At 35.9% G+C, this 20,525-nt stretch overlaps 1 protein-coding gene across 2 annotated transcripts in view; it reads right to left on the reverse strand.

Annotated features, from left to right (window-relative positions):
• The window catches only part of RELN (reelin), a 527,392-nt gene that overhangs the window by 298,003 nt on the left and 208,864 nt on the right, over positions 1 to 20,525 (reverse strand). For both annotated transcript variants that reach the window (XM_022554391.3, XM_089917770.1), the window contains exon 4: positions 2,581 to 2,651. In XM_022554391.3, coding sequence (XP_022410099.1) covers positions 2,581 to 2,651 — 71 coding nt within the window. The remainder of the gene's footprint in view (positions 1 to 2,580; positions 2,652 to 20,525) is intronic.

Consider the following 20,525-nt stretch of genomic DNA (forward strand, 5'->3'; position numbering starts at 1 on the left):
GCCTCTAATTGAGATATTGAAGGGTTTGAAGCAGGGAAATGATAGAATCCTATTTCCACGTTAGTAGCTCTGTATAGAGCACAGAGAAAGTGGGAGCAGGGAAACTAGGGAAGAGGCTAGTAAGCAATTCCCAAGGAGAGGATGGGTCCTCATCTAAGGTGGGTCAGTAGCAATGGGAAGGATAAGAGAGATGGAACCTTCTCTCCTATTTTTTCTTAAACTGCGGCTGACCCTTCAGGACTTGATCCTCAGGATGTCTTTCCTAACCACCCCAGGCGAATCTAGCTACCTCTGTGATCCCAGCCTTCAAGAACAGGAAATGGCTGTTTTTACCTTTATATCCATATTTAGCACTGTGCACTAGGACAGGGGCTTGCAGGTGCTGGATACATGTTTGCAGAATAAAATCCTTCACTGAATGCCTTTTAAGGAAGGGGATCAAGATTACATGCCATCTAAGACATCATTAGTATGTTTTCTGATTCTTTCACTTTTTTAATATGCTTAGGTGCAAACTATTATATATAGGATGCATAAACAACAAAGTCCTATTGTATAGCACAGGGAACTGTATTCAATATCCTGGGATAAACCATAATGGAAAAGAATATGAAAAAGTATGTATATATATGTATAACTGAATCACTTTGCTGTACAGCAGAAATTAACACAACATAGTAAATCAACTATACTTCAATAAAAAAAAATAGATAATATGTTTAGCCAGCAATCTTGTAATAATAGCTATCCTCAAGCTCCACAAGCAAAATTTTTGTTTAAATTCCTTAATTTAATTAAAATCAACAAACCTACCAAGTACGTTGTGACTGAAAGGCATTGTCCTGTGGTAGATATATAGAGACTGTCATTTTACTCTCTTTAATACTTATATTAGATATTCCTCATCCAATGCATAGGATATTATTACATGTTAAATTTATGTTATTTTATTTGAGGAGATAATTGATGTTTTAATTAAAAGTGGAGAGGGCCAAAATAAATATATGTTTTATAGCACCAATTATTTCCCTTATTATTCCCGACAGCAGGAAGCAATCAATCTTGTTAGCATCCTTTCCACCCTATCTTGGATGGATTGATATGATTTCAATTGATTAGGTGCTGTTGAAAAAGCTCAATGTTTTCCTCTGGTCCTGGGCTGAATAGAATTTTTAATAACATCCCAGTCTACCATCATGTAAATCATGGTCATGTGTAACATTACTATTATGTAAGGCACTTTTTTCCCTCACTGGTTGAGAATCTTTTCCCACTGATTTTTCTTGGTTTTTTCTTTTCATTTCAAATGAACCCAATCCCAACAATTCATTTACAACAGAAGAGACTCAAAAATTCAAGGCTTAAAAGAAATCAGCTTTTAGGCAATGATAAATGTCAGTAAAATTAGACATGTCTTTTCCTGACACTATGCAGTTTTCAGGATATTAATGTTCACTGCTATATGGTGTTCTATATCTTCAGTAACGTGAATATTTTTATAGTCTGGAAAAAGATTTACATTGTGGTAGATTTCTTGAGCCTACACAAAGGCTATCACACTTTTGCATTCTCAAAAGTCACAGAATACAAATCTGTTCAAATAAACTAAGAACACTGATAATATATGTGAAACTAGAATTAGAATGGGGTTTTCTGATTCAAGAGTTATTAGGTAAACAATCAGAAGTTTGCCAGTAATAGTCATCAAGTGTCTCATTACTTAGATAAAGCCATATTGATGATATATATGACTATAAATAATAAATGGTACTTTCTGAAGCCTTTCAAAAACCCACATAATTTTCCTAATTTCTGTCTTAAACCCATTAGAGTCTCCTTAGCAGAGAGATAATTAGTAGAAATTTCCTTTACATTCAATAATGTAATTCTTAAGTTAACAAGTTTCCTCCAAAATAGAACTCTGTAAACAAAAATTGATAATATGCCTATGATAATGGTGAAAATGGGATGACATTTTTTTCATTGTGTGCCTGTGCATACATTCCCATATGTGCATCTATGAGACTTTGGCATGGGTGAGAGTCTGGATGTGTATGAGGCAGTCACAAAGCTTAATGTGACTACTTAATGTACACTTAACACATCTAAAATGATGTTGCATCTGAAATTAATAGCGCACACAGTTGAAACAAGCATATAGATACTACACACATGATCACCTATAACACACTCAAATATTAAAAGCTATAAACAAATATTTTCGACAAAGTTAACAAGAAATTTAAGTGGTAAATTACGCAGATGTGTTTCTGTAAAATTCTAAAATTAGTAAGATTTATATTTCCAGGACAACTAAATATAAATCATTAGAAAAACAAACTATGAAAAGAATATAAATTTTCTCTGGCTTATTTCACTCACACTTAGTATCTTCAGAACTCTACAGATCTTTATCAATAAGTAGTAACTAAATAATTATTAGAGATATTAAGGGGTCAATAATTCCATTTTTAAAGTGTCATGATCAAGTAATAGTCATGAAATGCTTACTCAGTACATAGGACCTACCATGAATAATTTTGACACAACCAATACGAAGAAGTCAAAGATGATTCTTACCTCCTTGTTCACACAATTGCTGGGCTAAAGCATCTTTGAAGATAATCTGGCCTTTGTGTGTTGCTGTAGCCCTGAAAATGAACAGAAAAAGGTTAATACAAATCTTGTAATATGTTTGGTGATAACAATGTATTTTTAAAACTTTTTTAAAACCTCTTTTTTTTTTTTTTTTTTTTGCGGTACGCGGGCCTCTCACTGTTTGTGGCCTCTCCCGTTGGGGAGCACAGGCTCCGGACGCGCAGGCTCAGCGGCCATGGCTCACGGGCCCAGCCGCTCCGCGGCATGTGGGATCTTCCCGGACTGGGGCACAAACCCGTGTCCCCTGCATCGGCAGGCGGACTCTCAACCACTGCGCCACCAGGGAAGCCCTAAAACCTCATTTTTAAATGTTAAGTGGATATGATTTTTTTTTTTTTAAAAAGTGCCTCTGAACAGAGATAAAAATGAACAATAGAGTCAAGGCTTAAACCAAGTCACCTGGGTTGAGAATTATCTTCTGATTGGTTTTATTTTGTAAAGATACTGTAACATTTGTGGGCTTATTCTGAAAACTGCAGATGTGAGCAAATCTCGGGTAGAAGAAAAAGTATGGAAAGGATGTTTATTAAAATTTATTCTTCAGGAGACCTTGATATAAAATGTTTTGTGGTACAATAATGATATTAACACTGGAGGAAGATGCTCTTAATGTATATTTTTCTGAAATCAACAGTCACCATAACACCATAACAGATTTGAGACGGAGAATTATATTTTTAAAGTTTTTTTTTTTTAAAGAGGCCTATTTGGAGCTTTCATAATTACAAAGTCTGTCATAATAAAATATACCCTTTCCCCACTGGGTCTAATTCACCACCTGAAGGAGATGTGCATCTTTTACTTCCTCTAATCAGAGCTGTGCACATGGACTGGTGAAAAAAATAACATCCTTGCAGCAGATGCGTTATTCAATGGTTATAATAGGAACTGTCTTATTAAAGGAAGAATTATTTATGCTTTATATTTGAAGTGTTTTTCCTTAAAAAAGATTCTTTTCCGGCACAAAAGGTATTATTTAAATGAATTTAAAACAGGAAATCATGCCTCTTTAAAAAATTTGATTTCAGAAAATAAGCCATACAAAATCTTTTTAATAACTAAAATATATTAACATTAAATCTCAAGTTTAGTTCTAGCCAAAACCAGCCTAGGACAAAAATAATTTGATTCAGCCATCACTTGCTGAAGATGGATTATGTACAAAGCACTGGGCTAGGTCACAAAAGGCAACTTTTGGCCTCTGCAATTCCCCTCCATATGTGCACCCCTCAGTCAACATCTTGCCCTTTGTCCAGCCCAGCAGGACCTCATGGTTGCCCACATCCCCACTCTGGTCTCCAGGTGGATGCACACTCCTCCTCCATGCTGCATACCTTTCTGATTTCTATCCCCCACTGAATTGTTACAAGTGTCAGTCTCCCAGGACTTGAGTCTCTGGAAGTAGTCTGATAGACTAAGCCATGATGAAGTGTTAATGGGTGACATTGCTCCAAGCTAACATATTTCAGCTGTGAAACTGAAAATATTATACTTTAACACACACACACACACACACACACACAATGACACAGTAGTAAGAGTTTTGAATGGTGGGAGGGAAATATAATTGAAGAGAAAAATCACTGGGCAGCCGTCAACTCACACTATATGTGAAGTTTATAAGGGTAATCAGCCCTTGTTGTTGCATATTAATCATTATTGAAATTACAGATAAACAGATGCTACCACTCTCCCTATATATTCACATATGTTTATAGGTTTTCCATTGCTTTTAGCAAGGTGAACATGAGAGGGACTAAATTTAGGGCCAATCTAAGCCATAAACATGACCCACAGACTCATCAGTTACAAGATTTATTTCCAAAGAGAACATGGAAACTTGATTTACCTAAATATGTTTCATTATTCAAATCTCAATCAAGTCAAGAGCTTTTTCTTTCTTTTTTTTTTTACGGTACGCGGGCCTCTCACTGTTGTGGCGTCTCCCGTTGCGGAGCACAGGCTCAGCGGCCTGTGCTCACAGGCCCAGGCTCAGCGGCCATGGCTCATGCACGGGCCCAGCCGCTCCGCGGCATGTGGGATCTTCCTGGACCGGAACACGAACCCGCGTCCCCTGCATCGGCAGGCGGACTCTCAACCACTGCACCACCAGGGAAGCCTAAGTCAAGAGCTTCTGAGCTCACATATACTTCTGATAGAAACACGGCAACCATAGATGTATAATTTTAATTTGACATTTACTTTGCAAGGGATATATTTTCTGAAATCACTAACCGCCAAGAAAAGCCCTGCAACATACAATGTTTAAATAATTGTTCATTTTAGTTGTCTTCAGATTTTAAGTATATACTATTCCTACAGTAATATTTCTCGGTGGTCCACAAACTTATTATCATTGTGCCAGTGTATGCTCCCATGAACACAAAAAAACCAAAGTATCCAAATAAAATTCATGTCACAGAGGTTTTGCTTTTTCCCTGGCTATCAGAGATACTGATATATACAGGTCACTGCATAGCACCTTGTGAATCGTCCATACTGCTTCCCCTATTACTCAGTTTCTTCAGATTTAGAATTTCATTCATGCTTTTACTTCTTCTACTGTGGTTCAATGAGTGAATTTCTGAGAACTAGAGAACTGAAACTGAAGAAACTTTTATCATCTAGTCAAAATTTCTTTAGCAGTGGTACTCATTCTTCAAACAAATATTACAGAACTCCGATATATGAACAGGGGAGCCCTGTTGGAAGTTGCTGGATTCCCTCTCCTCACCCAGCATGCTCCCTACCACCCACTCCCCAAAAGGTCCTGGTGCACTTCTCTGGAACACTTGGGAGTTTGAAGTGGAAGAGTTTGAAAACCGTTGAACTAGTCTAACTCTTTACAGTGTATGGATCAGGAAACAGAGGACCAGGGAACCTGCTGAAGGTCACACAGCCTGTTAATGGCAGATGGAACCTGATTCCAGGTCTTGATGCCAAGCCTTGGATTCTTCCCACCACATCAGCAGTTTTCAAAATGTGCTCCATAGTGGTACCCAGGGGTCTCCATGGGAGTCAGAGGGATGGACAGCAGGGAATGCTTCAGGCACCATTAATTCAACCAGAGCATCTGGTTCTAATACTTGTTCTAAGTATTTAATGTTGTTTGAAGAAAGGGCTCAGCAGTTCAAAACTGGATTGAGAAGCATACTATGTGCTCTCAGAAAGAGAAAGACAAACACCATATGCTAACACATATATATGGAATCTAAGAAAAAAAAATGTCATGAAGAACCTAGGAGTAAGACAGGAATAAAGACACAGACCTACTAGAGAACGGACTTGAGGATATGGGGAGGGGGAAGGGTGAGCTGTGACAAAGCAAGAGAGAGGCATGGACATATATACACTACCAAATGTAAGGTAGATAGCTAGTGGGAAGCAGCCGCATAGCACAGGGAGATCAGCTCGGTGCTTTGTGACCGCCAGGAGGGGTGGGATAGGGAGGGTGGGAGGGAGGGAGACGCAAGAGGGAAGAGATATGGGAACATATGTATATGTATAACTGATTCACTTTGTTATAAAGCAGAAACACACACACCATTGTAAAGCAACTATACCCCAATAAAGATGTTAAAAAAAAAAAAAAAAGAAGCATACTATGTGCTCAATGCCATTCTCTGAAGTCTTTTGCTTGGGAAAAATAAAAGTAGTAATAATAATAAGAATAATGTGACTGGTAGAGGTATATATAAGGCATATATATATATATATATATACACACACACACATATGTGTCATGTATATATATAAAGCATGCATATATGGTTATTACTATTATAACACATATTATGAATTGAAATTGACCCCCTGCTAGGCACTGTTGTAAGGGCTCTACATAAATTAACTCAATTAATCTTGACAACAACCCTACTAGGTAGATACTATTACCTTCATTTTCCTGGGACACAGATCTATTGTTTGATTTGACTAATGTCATGTAACTGGTGCTAGGCCAGGATTCAAACCCAGGCAGTCTGAGTGCAGAGTCCTCACTTTTAACTGTTAACATTAAATTGTCATTGATCTGGTTCAAAGGTGGGATGGTAGCTTGTGATGTCTTTTCAGAGGGAGAGCCTGCTTTCCAGGCCTGATCTTTAAATTCATGCCTCCTTGAGACTGTGCTCTCGACTCCAACTTTTCAGTACATTTCTCTTGATTGCTTCTCCTACAGTGTTCTGAGTCTTTGGGCTTCTAGTCAGCTCATTGCAGTTCCCTTTCAACTCTATCACATTTCCTCTATCAGCCCCCACATCCCTTGCATTGCTCCTTTTCTCCACCAAATATAAGAGCGCTGGATGCTAACCTCATCAACATTGCTGCGAAAACCCTGGAAGGATACACAGGACACACACACACACGTGTTGACAGATAATCATCATGTACATCACCTTCTTTACAAACCTTTAAATCCCTCAGATCACAGTTTAATATAAAAATGCCCAACCCTACAGTAGGTGCATGGTTAGTGATTTTAAGGGTCTGCTTATTAGCACCTTATCTTTGGGGGAAGAAAGAGCAGAAGCCCAGGTGACCACCAAGAACGTAAGTACCATTGCTTTTACCCATGAATGTGTCTGCTGTACATGCCCCAGGGTGTGACATGTCAATAATGGCAAGTCTACTTTGAACACATTTAGAGCTATGAAATAATTCATGGTGGTTTACTTACAGAAGCACAGTACTTACTTCAAATATTCTACAGAAATATAAATATATATTTAAATATAATATGTAAATATATAGTTTAAATATAAACATAAATATATACATTTAAATATAAATATAAAAATATATTTATGTATTCAAAAATTGCTAAAGTCACAGTAACTCAGAGTCAAAAGTCCCTAGAGGTCATGTCCTCCAATTTTTAACCCATAATATATTTTTCTTTTGTTATAATAAGATACAGCTATGATATATGGTGACAGGCCTTATTTGTTTTCAGAATTATATTATGCAATTTATAGCTCTCTTTTAGGAGGACGTCTATCAAATTTGTGGTGCTAGTAACTATGTTGGTACTACCTTGTACTTAATTTTCCATAATTACCAGTAATTTTTTAGAAGAGTTCAGAAGCTATCCTCATTGTTCACTGTCCTGGGGAGTAGACCAAATTTCTTAAATAAGCTTCTAATAAGTACTTATCTTCTTGGGAGATGCATAGGTTTCTAGAGCAAGTTTGCCAACAAGAATCCCTATTACATAAATAATTTTAAAAGTTAGGGGGGCTGTTATGATCTATCATTTGAAAAGCTCCACAGATTCTGCCAAATGAAGAAAGTTCATTATGATCACCATATTCAGAGCTTGAAATAGCCTGAATTTAAAAGAACACACCATACTCTAGTTTTTACTGAACTCCTAGAGCAACTGTTTGTCCAAGCCATTTAACAATAAGTATTATTGTAATGAGGCACAAAGCTGAAGCTCACAGTTCCTGGAATCAGAAAGACCAGTACGTGACCACAGTGAGCTGCCGCTAACAAGCTGTCTTCGTACTTCTTTATTCACCTGAGGCTTCAGATTCTCTATATGAGGATAGGGTTAATAATAACAGTTATTTAAAGACAATAATATTCACTCTTCTGATACTTAAAGTCTCTCTACCTAAACGGATTTCAAGCTTCTGGAATAGTAGGAATAATTAAAATTATCTCCCACCAAGGCACCTGTCATAATGATTTGAACATATAAGGGAATCAAAACTATATTTTTTCAGCTCACAATTGTGCAATATTGCCATCCAGTTTCCAAAACAGGACTAAAAAGGGGTTTAAATGTAGTTGCTACAATGCCTACCCAAGTGTACTGTTTCGTTACTTCATCAATCAATTTGCTCACAGATTAATCTATAGAATCATTTTTAAACCTAGGACGATGTGCTTTACATCTCCAGTGGTGGGTGACTTTCCCACTTTTCTCCCTGATTTACTAATGCGGTCTGATATGTTCCTGTGTCTCGTCCATTGACAATTGTAAAGGCATTCATCTGTCAGCAACATGACGTTAATCTAGTGTAATATCAGCGTGCCTGTGCCAACTACCCTCCAGGAAATGTCAATAAATATGTGGAACATGGGAAAAGAGAGAGCGGTCCAAGTTTGGTCAATTTGATCTTCAAAGGAATCAATTCACTTACAAAGATTCTTGACCCCTTTTCATAAGCAAATTACTGTACCTTCTAATTAGGTTGAGGATTTAGCTTGACCGTTATTAAAACAAGAAAAAAATACCAAATTATTTAAAACATGTAAAAAGGAGTAATGAATAACTTCAGGGAGAAATTATTTTTATATTAAACTCTCAAACCACGTCAAGGCCATTGCAAAATGATTTAAAAAATGTGGATGTTTTCATAATGCTTTTGCTTTTCAAAGCTTTACTGGGCTCTTTGTTTTTATAATTACATCTTTTATTCCTAAGTCATAGCATTTTCCTTCTGTTAAATGTATAAATACTTTCTCTCCCTCCAAACACAAATTTCAGCCTTAATGTTTTTATGTGCTTATCCAATAATCACAAAGTCTCCATGTTCTTAAAAATCACCAAATATATGAATTTATGATATTTTCTGATCAAGGTATAATTTTCATCAGTAAAACAAAGAACATATAAATAAAATAATTCAAATAGGGCTAGTAAGTTAATGGTTAATGGCAACCATAATGGTTAATCCCTTTCAAGAGACTCAGCAGAGCTAACTACTCAAATTAAGAGGTAGCGTGTTGGGCTTCCCTGGTGGCGCAGTGGTTGGGAGTCCGTCTGCCGATGCAGGGGACGCAGGTTCATGCCCCAGTCTGGGAAGATCCCACATGCTGTGGAGCGGCTGGGCCCGTGAGCCATGGCTGCTGAGCCTGCGCGTCCGGAGCCGCTGCTCCGCAATGGGAGAGGCCACAACAGTGAGACGCCCATGTACCGCAAGATGTAGCGTGTTAATCAAAATAAAACCAGCTAGTTCTATTACTTTGGGAGGTAACTTAACCTCTCCTGATTAATTTCCTGATTTGTTTAAAAAAATAGTAACAGATGATCTTCAAAATTCCTATAAATTCTAAACCTCTATGATTCCATGATTCAAGATTAAGTGAGCACATATGAGCATGTACACACACACACACACACACACACATGCTAGCTGCAGCCTCTATCGAGAGAAGTGCTTCCCAAAATCACGTGGCACAGGTAACGGTGTGCTACAGCAAGCTTGCATCACCTCATGAGAGCTTGTTTTTTAAACAGTTATATTTTTATTTTAATGTGAAATTTAATATATGTGTGTGTGTATAAATGGGTTTTGCATGTATATACTATAACTACTGCAGCTATATCCCCTAACTCAGGTAAAAATATAAACTTTATCCTAGTCATTCAAGTCAAAAAAGTGAGTCACAGACTTAACCTCCTCATTCATCAGCAAATTCTGTCAATTTTATTTACTTACTCTCCAGTGTACCCTTTTTCTCCATCTCCACAGCCATGTTTTAATTCAGGACTTGATAATTTGTCATCTGATAAGCTGCAACACTCTCTTGATTGGAATCTACCTCCAGATTCACCCCCATGCCAATGCAGCTTTCACATTGTGCCAGTTTTCTTTCTAAGATTGCTAGAAATCCTTCTGCAGCTCTCCAACACTTAAAGGAGTCTGTCAAATTCCTTAGAATGGCCTGAAAGGTTCTTCAGGTTCTGGTCCCTGCCTGTGTATCCAGCCTCACCTCCCACTGCACCCTGCAATTGAGCCACAGAGTAGTCTTCATGGGTTCTAGAATGCACGATTTATTTCATGCCCGCCAAATTTTTTATGTCCTGTCCCCTGTGCGTCAAAGTCTCTTGCCAAAAATCTTTTATTCATACTCTAAAATTTATCCAGGAATCTCTTCCCCTTACAAAACCTTCTTAGATCTCTCAGGTAGCATTAGACACCTTCTCCAAGGATAGCACAGCCTATTTTCTCAGCTCTGACATAGAAGCTTCCTAATTTAAGGTGATCTGACTTGCAGCCCAGCCCTCTTTTATCACAGTCATTCTTATCATAAATTGAAACAACATGGTAAGTAGCAAATTCGTATTCATGACTGCCTAACAACCTCAACTAACACAAAATCAACGTTGATGCCTTCCAAATCCACCAAGACTAAGCCTCTACAATCCACAGTAAAAGGTTAATACTATGGAAAATTAATCAGATTAAAAAGGAATTGATTGCCTGAGTACATGATAAGATGCTATGAATCCACATATCTCTGAACCTGGCAAGAATTTGGTCAAAGGCATTGTCTGTCTTTGAAATTTTAACAACATGCTTAATTGAAACATTAAATAAGGAACTTTCAGTGCTACAAAGGATGGTTTTATCTATTCAAAGAGAGAAGTAGTTTGTCTATAGTCAGATTTCTGGGATGGAGTACTAGCACTGATATATAAAAATGAAATATTTTTCCAGAAAATTTAACAGGAAACCATAGAAAAGAAAGATTGTTGTATATAATAGGAGTTTAACCTCCATTAAAAAGTGAGCAAGGCAAGGCTTCCCTGGTGGCGCAGTGGTTGAGAGTCCGCCTGCTGATGCAGGGGACACGGGTTTGTGCCCCGGTCTGGGAAGATCCCATATGCCACAGAGCGGCTGGGCCCGTGAGCCATGGCCACTGAGTCTGCGTGTCCGGAGCCTGTGCTCCACAACGGGAGAGGCCACAACAGTGAGAGGCCCGCGTACCGCAAAAAAAAGTGAGTAAGGCATAAAACTAAAAAAGATTCCATGAAGGATCTTCCTTATCCAACATTTATCATTCAAAGACTTTCAGAAGCGTCCTGCATATTGAATCAATAATGGGAATTCTCCAAAGAGTGAATTCCAACTTTAAATGTAGTTTGAAGTTCCTTGGGAAAAAAAAAAAAGAAAGGAAGGAAGGAAGGAGGGGGGAAAGAAAAGAAAGAGAAAGGAAAAGGAAAAACAAGAAAAGGGAAAAAGAAAAAGGGAAGAAAAGTCTGGGCTTACAAGAAAAGAGCCATTTTCTCTACAACTAACATTAGATTTAGACCATGACAAAAAATTCTCCTAAAGGATATTTACAATATAGATTTTAGATGCTTTGCTTTTATACATAGTAATTTTAAAGGTATGTGTTTGTATTTTATTTCTATACACAATTTTGATATTTTTAGTGTGTGAAAAGAGATTTCAGGAATGAAAACCCAACTGATAAACTTAGGAGTTTGAATTGAGATAGTCTGGCATGAGACCAGGCCTAAAATCCTAACTCCTTTCCTTCTTTTGATAACTTTTCCACAACAATTTTATGTTTCTGATATCTGGGAGCATCTTACTATACACATCAGAAGAAATTCATCAGCTTCCCAGAAGAGATGTGGGTTGTGACATGACCACCACTGCCTGCCTATGTGGGAATTTGGCAAAATATAAATGGTCTATGTTCATCTGGCAGTTATGTTCATCTGTGGTGTTGTATGCACTCAACCAAATGTAATTGAAACCCTGATTTTCACTTAAAGTATTTTCAATAACACTGCTATGTGATACTGCATTGAAATAAAGAATAATCATTTTGGTGAAAAAGCACTGATAGTTGCAGGATATATAACACTAAAGAGAAGCAAACATTTATCACTGGCAGAGTTTTATCCTTTGTTTGCTTTGTAAATCAACAGCAAAGTGGATTTAGGGAGGGAAGATAACCTCTGAGCAGGCAAAACTATGTTTTGTCTTGTCAGTGTGCAAAAGGATTGCTCTCAACAACTATTAAAAGAAGCAGAGATGCCAAACTTCTCAGGATTGATCACAGAATTTTAAAGTAAGGGAAGGCTGATAGGACTGATTCATGTAGCAAAAAGGATTATACCCAGGTGCCAAACATCTTCCAAAGCTCCCAACTCACATGCCACTTTTTAAAAACTGAATGGAGGAGTGCTGTACACCAAAATGAAGGACTTTTTATTGTCTAAATTCTAAATAGCTTGAGTTTAATCAAGAATCGTTCTGGCTCAGAAAACCACAAGTACAACAAGAAAAGACGTACAACTTTTGTTAATAAAAAGATCATGTTCTGTCTGCCGCCACTAAATAATTATTCACAAACCCTTAAGGATTATGAATTTGATGAGGTGCTAAGGTAACAGCCTGCTTTAGGTGCTCACATTTCTTAGTCTGGCCCTGTTGACATATGATAGGTGCTCAGCAAATATCTTTTGAGTTAATTTGAATTGTGTCTTCTATAGTAGGCTACGTGTACACTAGGCACAGGAATTTTTGTCTATTTATTTTCTTTATATTGTGTTCAGTGCTTGACATATGGTAGCCACGCAGTAAATGTTCATGGAATACATGAATGATTAGTTTGCATTATGATTACTATACAATGTTAAAATGCTTTAATAAGTAACCATAAATTATGCATAAGAAACACTTAGAGAAAGATGGTTAGGTGATAATAATAGATCGTCAAGATAAACATTATTATAAGCAAGATTTATCCCAGAAATCAGTTAACAGCAAGAGCAATAAAAGTAAATAGGCTAATGTATTTGTTTTACTATTGCAACATGTTTTCATGATGTAACATCTCCCAGAGTATTCTTAAATCACCTGTAATCCAGAAATGCCTTCTAAAACTTCAAAACAAAAATGTTTTTCATACCACCTTTTAAAATCACTAAAACTCATCAAAGAAAAGAGTTTGAGTGGTTTTGCTGCTTTAAATACCTTTTAACTAAGTAAGCCTGTGTCAACTTGCTTCAGAGGCATCCTTAGGCAATGCAAGGACTAAACTGGTAAAATAGTAAACCAATTCTAAGAAAACCTTAGTAAAAATTGGAATTTTTTAATTCATTGGATAGTGAATTAAGGAGTCTGTATATTTGTTGAAACATTCATGCTAAGTATTTAGGTATCATCTCCGAGGGGACAGATAGAAAAAGTACTAGTTGCAGATACAGAAGAGGAGATTGTCCTAGGTCTGGCGCTCATTATCTACATGAATTAGGCTGTATCACTTAGCTTCTGTGTGTCTCATTTCTTTAACCTATGAAATAAACTGACTGGACTGGATAATTTCTAAAGTTCAAACAGTAGATCTGGAATCAGAAGATGTGGGTCAGCACCACAACTCAATGGTTTATGTTGACCCTAGACGAATGTTTATTTTTTGAGAGAGGATTTAAAAACTTGCACTACTTCTTGTTCAGGGCTGTGGTGAAAATCAGAAGAAATCAACTCCATGGAAAGACTGTAAAAAATGTGAGGAATTATGATGATGACATTCTGTCATTTTGGAAAATACTGGCACAAAATTGAAAAAGAATTATGAAACATATAGCCCATAGGAAAAGTCACCCCCTTATCCTCCAAAAAAAATAAAAGGGCTGTAAACTCTAAAATGTTTTATGGCTGTGAGAAAGCTGATGAAAGCTCTAATGAAGCACAGGATTTCTAACCTAGTTAATTAATCATAATGAATTAGAACAATATTGGTGTATTGATATAATACTAATATTCTTGTAAAATCCTGCCAAATTACATACAATGGTTACTTTGGAGGAAACAAGTTATAAGGCAAGCCTCTATCATAGGCAACAGTATTTAGTATTTTTTTCTGTTCTAAAAATAATTTCTGTGTATTATGAAAATTTTAAAATACAGGAAAGTATTAATGTGAAAATAAAATTACTCATATTCATGCCTAGGAGAGATAATCACTATTAACATTTCAGTAAACTATATATAGTCTTCTAGTTTTAAAAATTAGTTTATGAATACAAAGATTTTTAGAAAATTACTTGCCTAAAAAGTAGGTTTCTATTCCTTTATACTTAATATTTATTATAAATAGTTCCTATATCATTAAATATTTTTAGAACAAGATGTTGATAGGCTAAATAATATTCCACTGTATGGCTATATCATAATTTATTTATTATACTATTGTTGGAATTTTGTTTCTGTTTTTTAATATTTTAAATAATAAAATAAATAAGCTTTGATCATATCTTTTATTTTTACCTCTCATTTTACTGAGATATAATTGACATGTAACATTGTATAAGTTTAAGAAGGTGAAAGGTATTAATTTGATACATTTATATATCGCAAAATGATTACCATTAGCGCATTAGCTAACACATCCATCCTGTCCATAATTATCATTTCTTTTTTATGGTGAGGACATTTAAGATCTACTCTCTTGGCAACATTCAAGTATATGATACAGTATTGTTAGCTATAGTTGCCATGCTATACAAAGACCCCCAGAACTTGTTAATTTTGTAACTGGAAGTTTGTATACCTTGACAAATATTTCCCCATTTCCCCTACTCCCCAAACCCCTCGTAACCACCATTCTACTGCTTCTCTGAGTTTGACATTTTTAGCATACCTTGCATTTTAAGATGGATTTCCAAGACTGGGAAACTAAATTAAGGGCATAAACATGAAAGCCATAATTCCAAATAGCATTTAAGGAAAGGTACATGTCCCCATCAGCGTCCTAGAGAGCACCCATCCCACAATACCTCTGATGTCAATGAGCATTATCAGTCTATCAGTTTTCATTGCAAAGCTGTCATGCTACTTTTAATTTCCATCCCACTGATTATTAGTGAGGATACTTTGCATGTTTGTTGCTTACATTTTTCAGCTTTGGGAATTATATATTCACATCCTTGCTAATTTTGCTATGGGTTTTGTTTTTGTATTGTTTTGTTTAATTTTTTGGCCACACCACATGGCACGTGGAATCTTAGTTCCCTGACCAGGGATTGAACCTGCACCACCTGCAATGGAAGCGTGGATTCTTACCCACTGGACTGCCAGGGAAGTCCCTTCTCTGGGTTTTAATGTTTTTCTAATTGATTTACAAGAGCTCTTTAAACGTTAAGGCTATTAATTCCATGCTATATTTGTTGCCAATATTTTTTATGCAGTTTATAGTTAGTCTTTTACTGTCTTTATGATTTTTTTATTTTTAAAAGTTTAAAAATTTTGTGTAATCAAATCTTTCAATCTATTGCCATCTAATTTTTTCTAGCGTTTTCATGCTTAGAAGCTCTTTACCATTCTAAACTCAGTTAAACAGATGCTTGCATCCATTTTCTTTTGGGAATTCTTTCTACTCATCTGGAATTTATTTTAGTATTCAGCCATTCAGTGGGGATTTAATTTTTTTTCATTTATTTTAAAATGTCTTTGCATATTTTATTGAATAATCTTTGATCAACCTATTTATTATGGAACCTTTTCTATATTGTGTTTTCAGCATATATCAGAGTTATTTTCTGAAATATCTATACAGTTCCATTGATGTGAAAGCCTTTGACGATTTTCCACACTAAATAATTTCCACACTAAACTCAATTACATGGATAGACTAATCAGGGACTTGGGAGTAATGTTTTCTCATGATTTCTGACTTGATCAGAAATAGATAATTCTTCTATTAGCCATAATTATAATCATGAAGAGGAAATGCACAGTGAAAATTTCAAATCCACAGATTATGCTTATTTCTAGTTGTTAAATATCAGTTGATTCAGATAATTATAGGGAATAATTCCTATGGCAGTCTGAGAATACAGACTTGTCGGTTGAGTATTTATGTGGGTGAAAAGGAATTAATTTGAGGAAAATTTAATAAATCTGAGTCTTCTTCTCTAGAAATATTGTATCAGAGAGTGTCTGGAATTTAGACATAAGGTACAATATAGGGGGCTGAAAAGAGGAAGATGGAGAGAAACGTCTGGCATGAAGAATTGGACTGCCACCTATTTCTTTTACTTTATACACATTATCAAGAAATTGAAAACCAACAAGGCTAAAAAGAGGATCCTGAAAGCTTCCAGAAAAAGGAAATAAAAGAACTTTCAAAATAAGAGAAGAATTGCATCATTTTCATGCACTCAATTACAGCACTAGAAGCTTTCAAAATTTTCAGAGAATATTACTTTTAATCTGCAATTCTATTTCTAGCCAATCTGTCGTCAAAAATAAGGAATCAAACATTGTACCTCCCATGTATACTTTCTCAGGAAGAAATTGAGAAAGTGATCCAGAAAAAATGACAGAGTAAATTAAGAAAGCGAAAAAATCATTGATCCAGGAAAAATGAAAAGTTGTTCAAGAAAGAAAAAAAATTATAATATACCACTTGGTTCTGCAGTGAATAATATTTATATAATTATTGACTGAAACACTGATGATTGATTTTATGAACTATGTGATACATTTATACTGAGAGGATGTGGGGGATAAAAGTTGTGTGTTTGGGGGGTAATGATGTAAAAGATGTATATCTTCATCTAACACAATGTGAAGTAACTTGATTTAAGTATAATATTTAAAAATATAGATACGAATACCAGAAGGAGCAGCAAAAAATGATTACAGTGACTTACTTTGGGAGCACTACCAGGAGGAGTAGAGAAGGAAAGTCTTCCTTTTTATTATGAGCCTTTTCCTATTATATAATACTTATAACTTTTTTTGTCAAAATAAAATTTCATTTAAAAAGAAATTAGGGGCTTCCCTGGCAGCGCAGTGATTAAGAATCCACCTGCCAATGCAGGGGACACGGGTTCAAGCCGTGGTCTGGGAAGATCCCACATGCCATGGAGCAACTAAGCCCATGCACCACAACTACTGAGCCTGCTCTCTAGAGCCTGCGAGCCACAACTACTGAGCCTGTGAACCATAACTACTGAAGCCCACGTGCCTAGAGCCTGCGCTCCGCAACAAGAGAAGCCCCTGCGTGAGAAGCCCACACGCAACAACCAAGACCCAATGCAATAAAAAAAAAGAAAGAAATTAGTATCAAAGCAAGCAGAAGGAAGAAAATAATGATTAGAGCAAAAAATGAATGAAAAACAGAATAGAAAAACAATAGAAAAAATCAATGAAACCAAAAGTTGGTTCATTGAAAAGAACAACAAAATTGACAAACCTTTAGCTATACTAATCAAGAAAAAGAGAGAGACAGAAAACAATTTACTAAAATCAATAATGAAAGAGGGGACACTACTATTGACTACAGAAATAAAAGAATTATAAGAAAACACTATGAATAATTAATATCAACAAACTAGATAACCAAGATGAAATGGCAAACTCCTAGAAAGACATAAAGTACTGAAACTGACTCAAGATTAATTGAAAATCTGAATAGACCTATAACAAGTAAACAACTGAATTGGTAATCAAAACTTCCCACAAAGAAAATCCCAGGTCCAGATGGCTTCACTGGTGAATTCTATAAAATGTTTAAAGAATAATTAACACCAATCCTTCACAAACTCTTCCAAAAAATAGATTAGGAGGGAATACTTTTCAAAACATTCTTCAAGGCCAGTGTACCAAAACTAGACAAATACATCACAATAAATACAAACTACACAAATATTACTTATGAATATGGACACAAAAACTGTCAACAAAATACTAGCAGACTGGAATCCAGCAACATATTAAAAGGATTATACACTAAAACCAAGCCAGATTTAACCCAGGAATGCAAGGTTGGTTCAATATACAAAAATCATTCAGTATAATACACCACATTAATAGAAAAAGGACCAAAAAATGAATGATCATCTCAATAGATGCAGTAAGATAACCTGACAACTTCTAACATCTTTTGATGATAAAAATCATCCAACAGGGCTTCCCTGGTGGCGCAGTGGTTGAGAATCTGCCTGCTAATGCAGGGGACATGGGTTCGAACCCTGGTCTGGGAGGATCCCACATGTCATGCAGTAACTGGGCCCGTGAGCCACAACTACTGAGCCTGCACGTCTGGAGCCTGTGCTCTGCAACAAGAGAGGCCATGATAGTGAGAGGCCCATGCACCACGATGAAGAATGGACCCCACCTGCCACAATTAGAGAAAGCCCTCGCACAGAAATGAAGACCCAACACAGCAAAAATAAATATATTAATTAATAAACTCCTACGCCCAACATCTTCTTTAAAAAAAAAAAATCATCCAACAAACTAGGAATACAAGGGAACATCTTCAACCTGATAAATGTCATCTGTGAAAACTAAGATGTAATGTCATACTTATTGGAAAAAATGAAAGTCTACCCTCTAAAATTATGAACAAGACAAGAATTCTGTTCTTACCACTTTTATTCAACACTGTAATGGAGGTTCTAGCCTGGATAATCAGGCAAGAAGACGAAATACAAGGGATCCAGATTGAAAAAGAAGAAGTAATGTCATTGTGAATGACATAATCTTGTGTACAGAAAATCCTAAGGAATCCACAAGAAAATTATTAGAATTAATAAATAAGTCCAGCAAGGTTGCAGAATAAAAGACCGATATACAAAAATAAGTTGTTTTTCTATGCATGCTTAATGAGTAACCTGAAAGTAAAATTAAAAAAACAATTCCATGTACAGGAGCATCAAAAAACCCAGAATACTTAGGAAGAAATTTAGCAAAGTAAGTGCAAGTCTTACACATGACAAGATACAAAACATTGTTGGAAAAAACCAAAGAAGATCTAAATAAATGCAAAGAAATCCCATGGTCATTGATCAGAAGACTTAATATTGTTAAGATGGCAAAAATAACCAAAAGAATCTACAGATTCAACACAATATCTATCAAAATTCCAACTTGGTGTTTTCTAAAAATTTTGCAAGCTGATCAGTGGAGTAGAACTGAGAGTCCAGAAATAAACTTTCACATTATGGTTAAATGATTTTTGACAAAGGAGCCAGGACAATTGAATGAGGAAAGAGGTCTTCTCAACAAATGGTGTTCAGTCAACTGGATATCGACTTGTAAGAGAATGAAGTTGGACCCCTACCTCACACCATATTAAAGAAATTAACTCAAAATGGAATACAGACTTAAATGTAATAGCTAAAACTATAAAACTCTTAAAAGAAAGCATAGAGGTAAATCTTTCATGACCTTGTATTTGGCAATGCTTTTTAAAATACAACATGGAAAGTGCAAGCAAAAAAGAAAATAAATAAATTGGACTTCATCAAAATTAAAAATTTTGTGCAACAAAAGATACCATCAAGAAAGTAAAAAGACAACCTACAGAATGGGAGAAAATATTCACGAATCCTGTATCTGATCAGAGACTTGTATCCAGTATATATACAGAACTCTTAAAATAGTAAAAGAGAAATAAACCAATTTTAAAATGGGCAAAGGATTTGAATAAACATTTATCCAAAGAAGACATCCAAATAGCCAATAAGCACATGAAAAGATGCTCAATGCCATTCTCCATTAGGGGAAAAAAAAAAAAACCCAAATTGGGTTACCCTAGACCTACAGTAGGATGGTTAAAATAAGAAAGACAGACAACAATACGTGTTAATGAAGATGTGGAGAAATTGAAACCTCATGTATGCTGGTGAGAATATAAAGTGCTGTAGCCATTTTGGAAAACAGTTTGTCATTTCCTCAAAATGTTAAATATTGATTTACTGGATGACACAGCAATTCCATTTGTAAATGTATACCCAAGAGAATCGAAAACATGTGTTCACACAAAAATATGTACACAAATGTTCCTAGGAACATTATTCACAATAGGTCAAAGGGGAAACAACCTAAATGACCACCAACAGGTGGATGGCTAAATAAAACATGGTATATACATACGATAGAATATCATTGAGCCATAAATAGGGATGAAGTACTGTTGCTATAACATGAAACTTTCAAGGGTGAACCCTGAAAATGTGGTAAGTTTAAAAAGCCAGCCACAAAAAGCTAGATGTTGTATGATTCTATTTATATGAAATATCCAGGATAGGCAGGCATATCCATAGAGACAGGAAGTAGATTAGTGGTTTCCAGGGGATGGAGAGATGGGGAATGACTGCTGTG

Source organism: Delphinapterus leucas, chromosome 9 (assembly GCF_059928025.1).
Source record: "Delphinapterus leucas isolate spDelLeu-1000000601 "Yukka" chromosome 9, BTC_Dleu_Yukka2, whole genome shotgun sequence".
NCBI classification, from domain to species: Eukaryota; Metazoa; Chordata; class Mammalia; order Artiodactyla; family Monodontidae; genus Delphinapterus; species Delphinapterus leucas.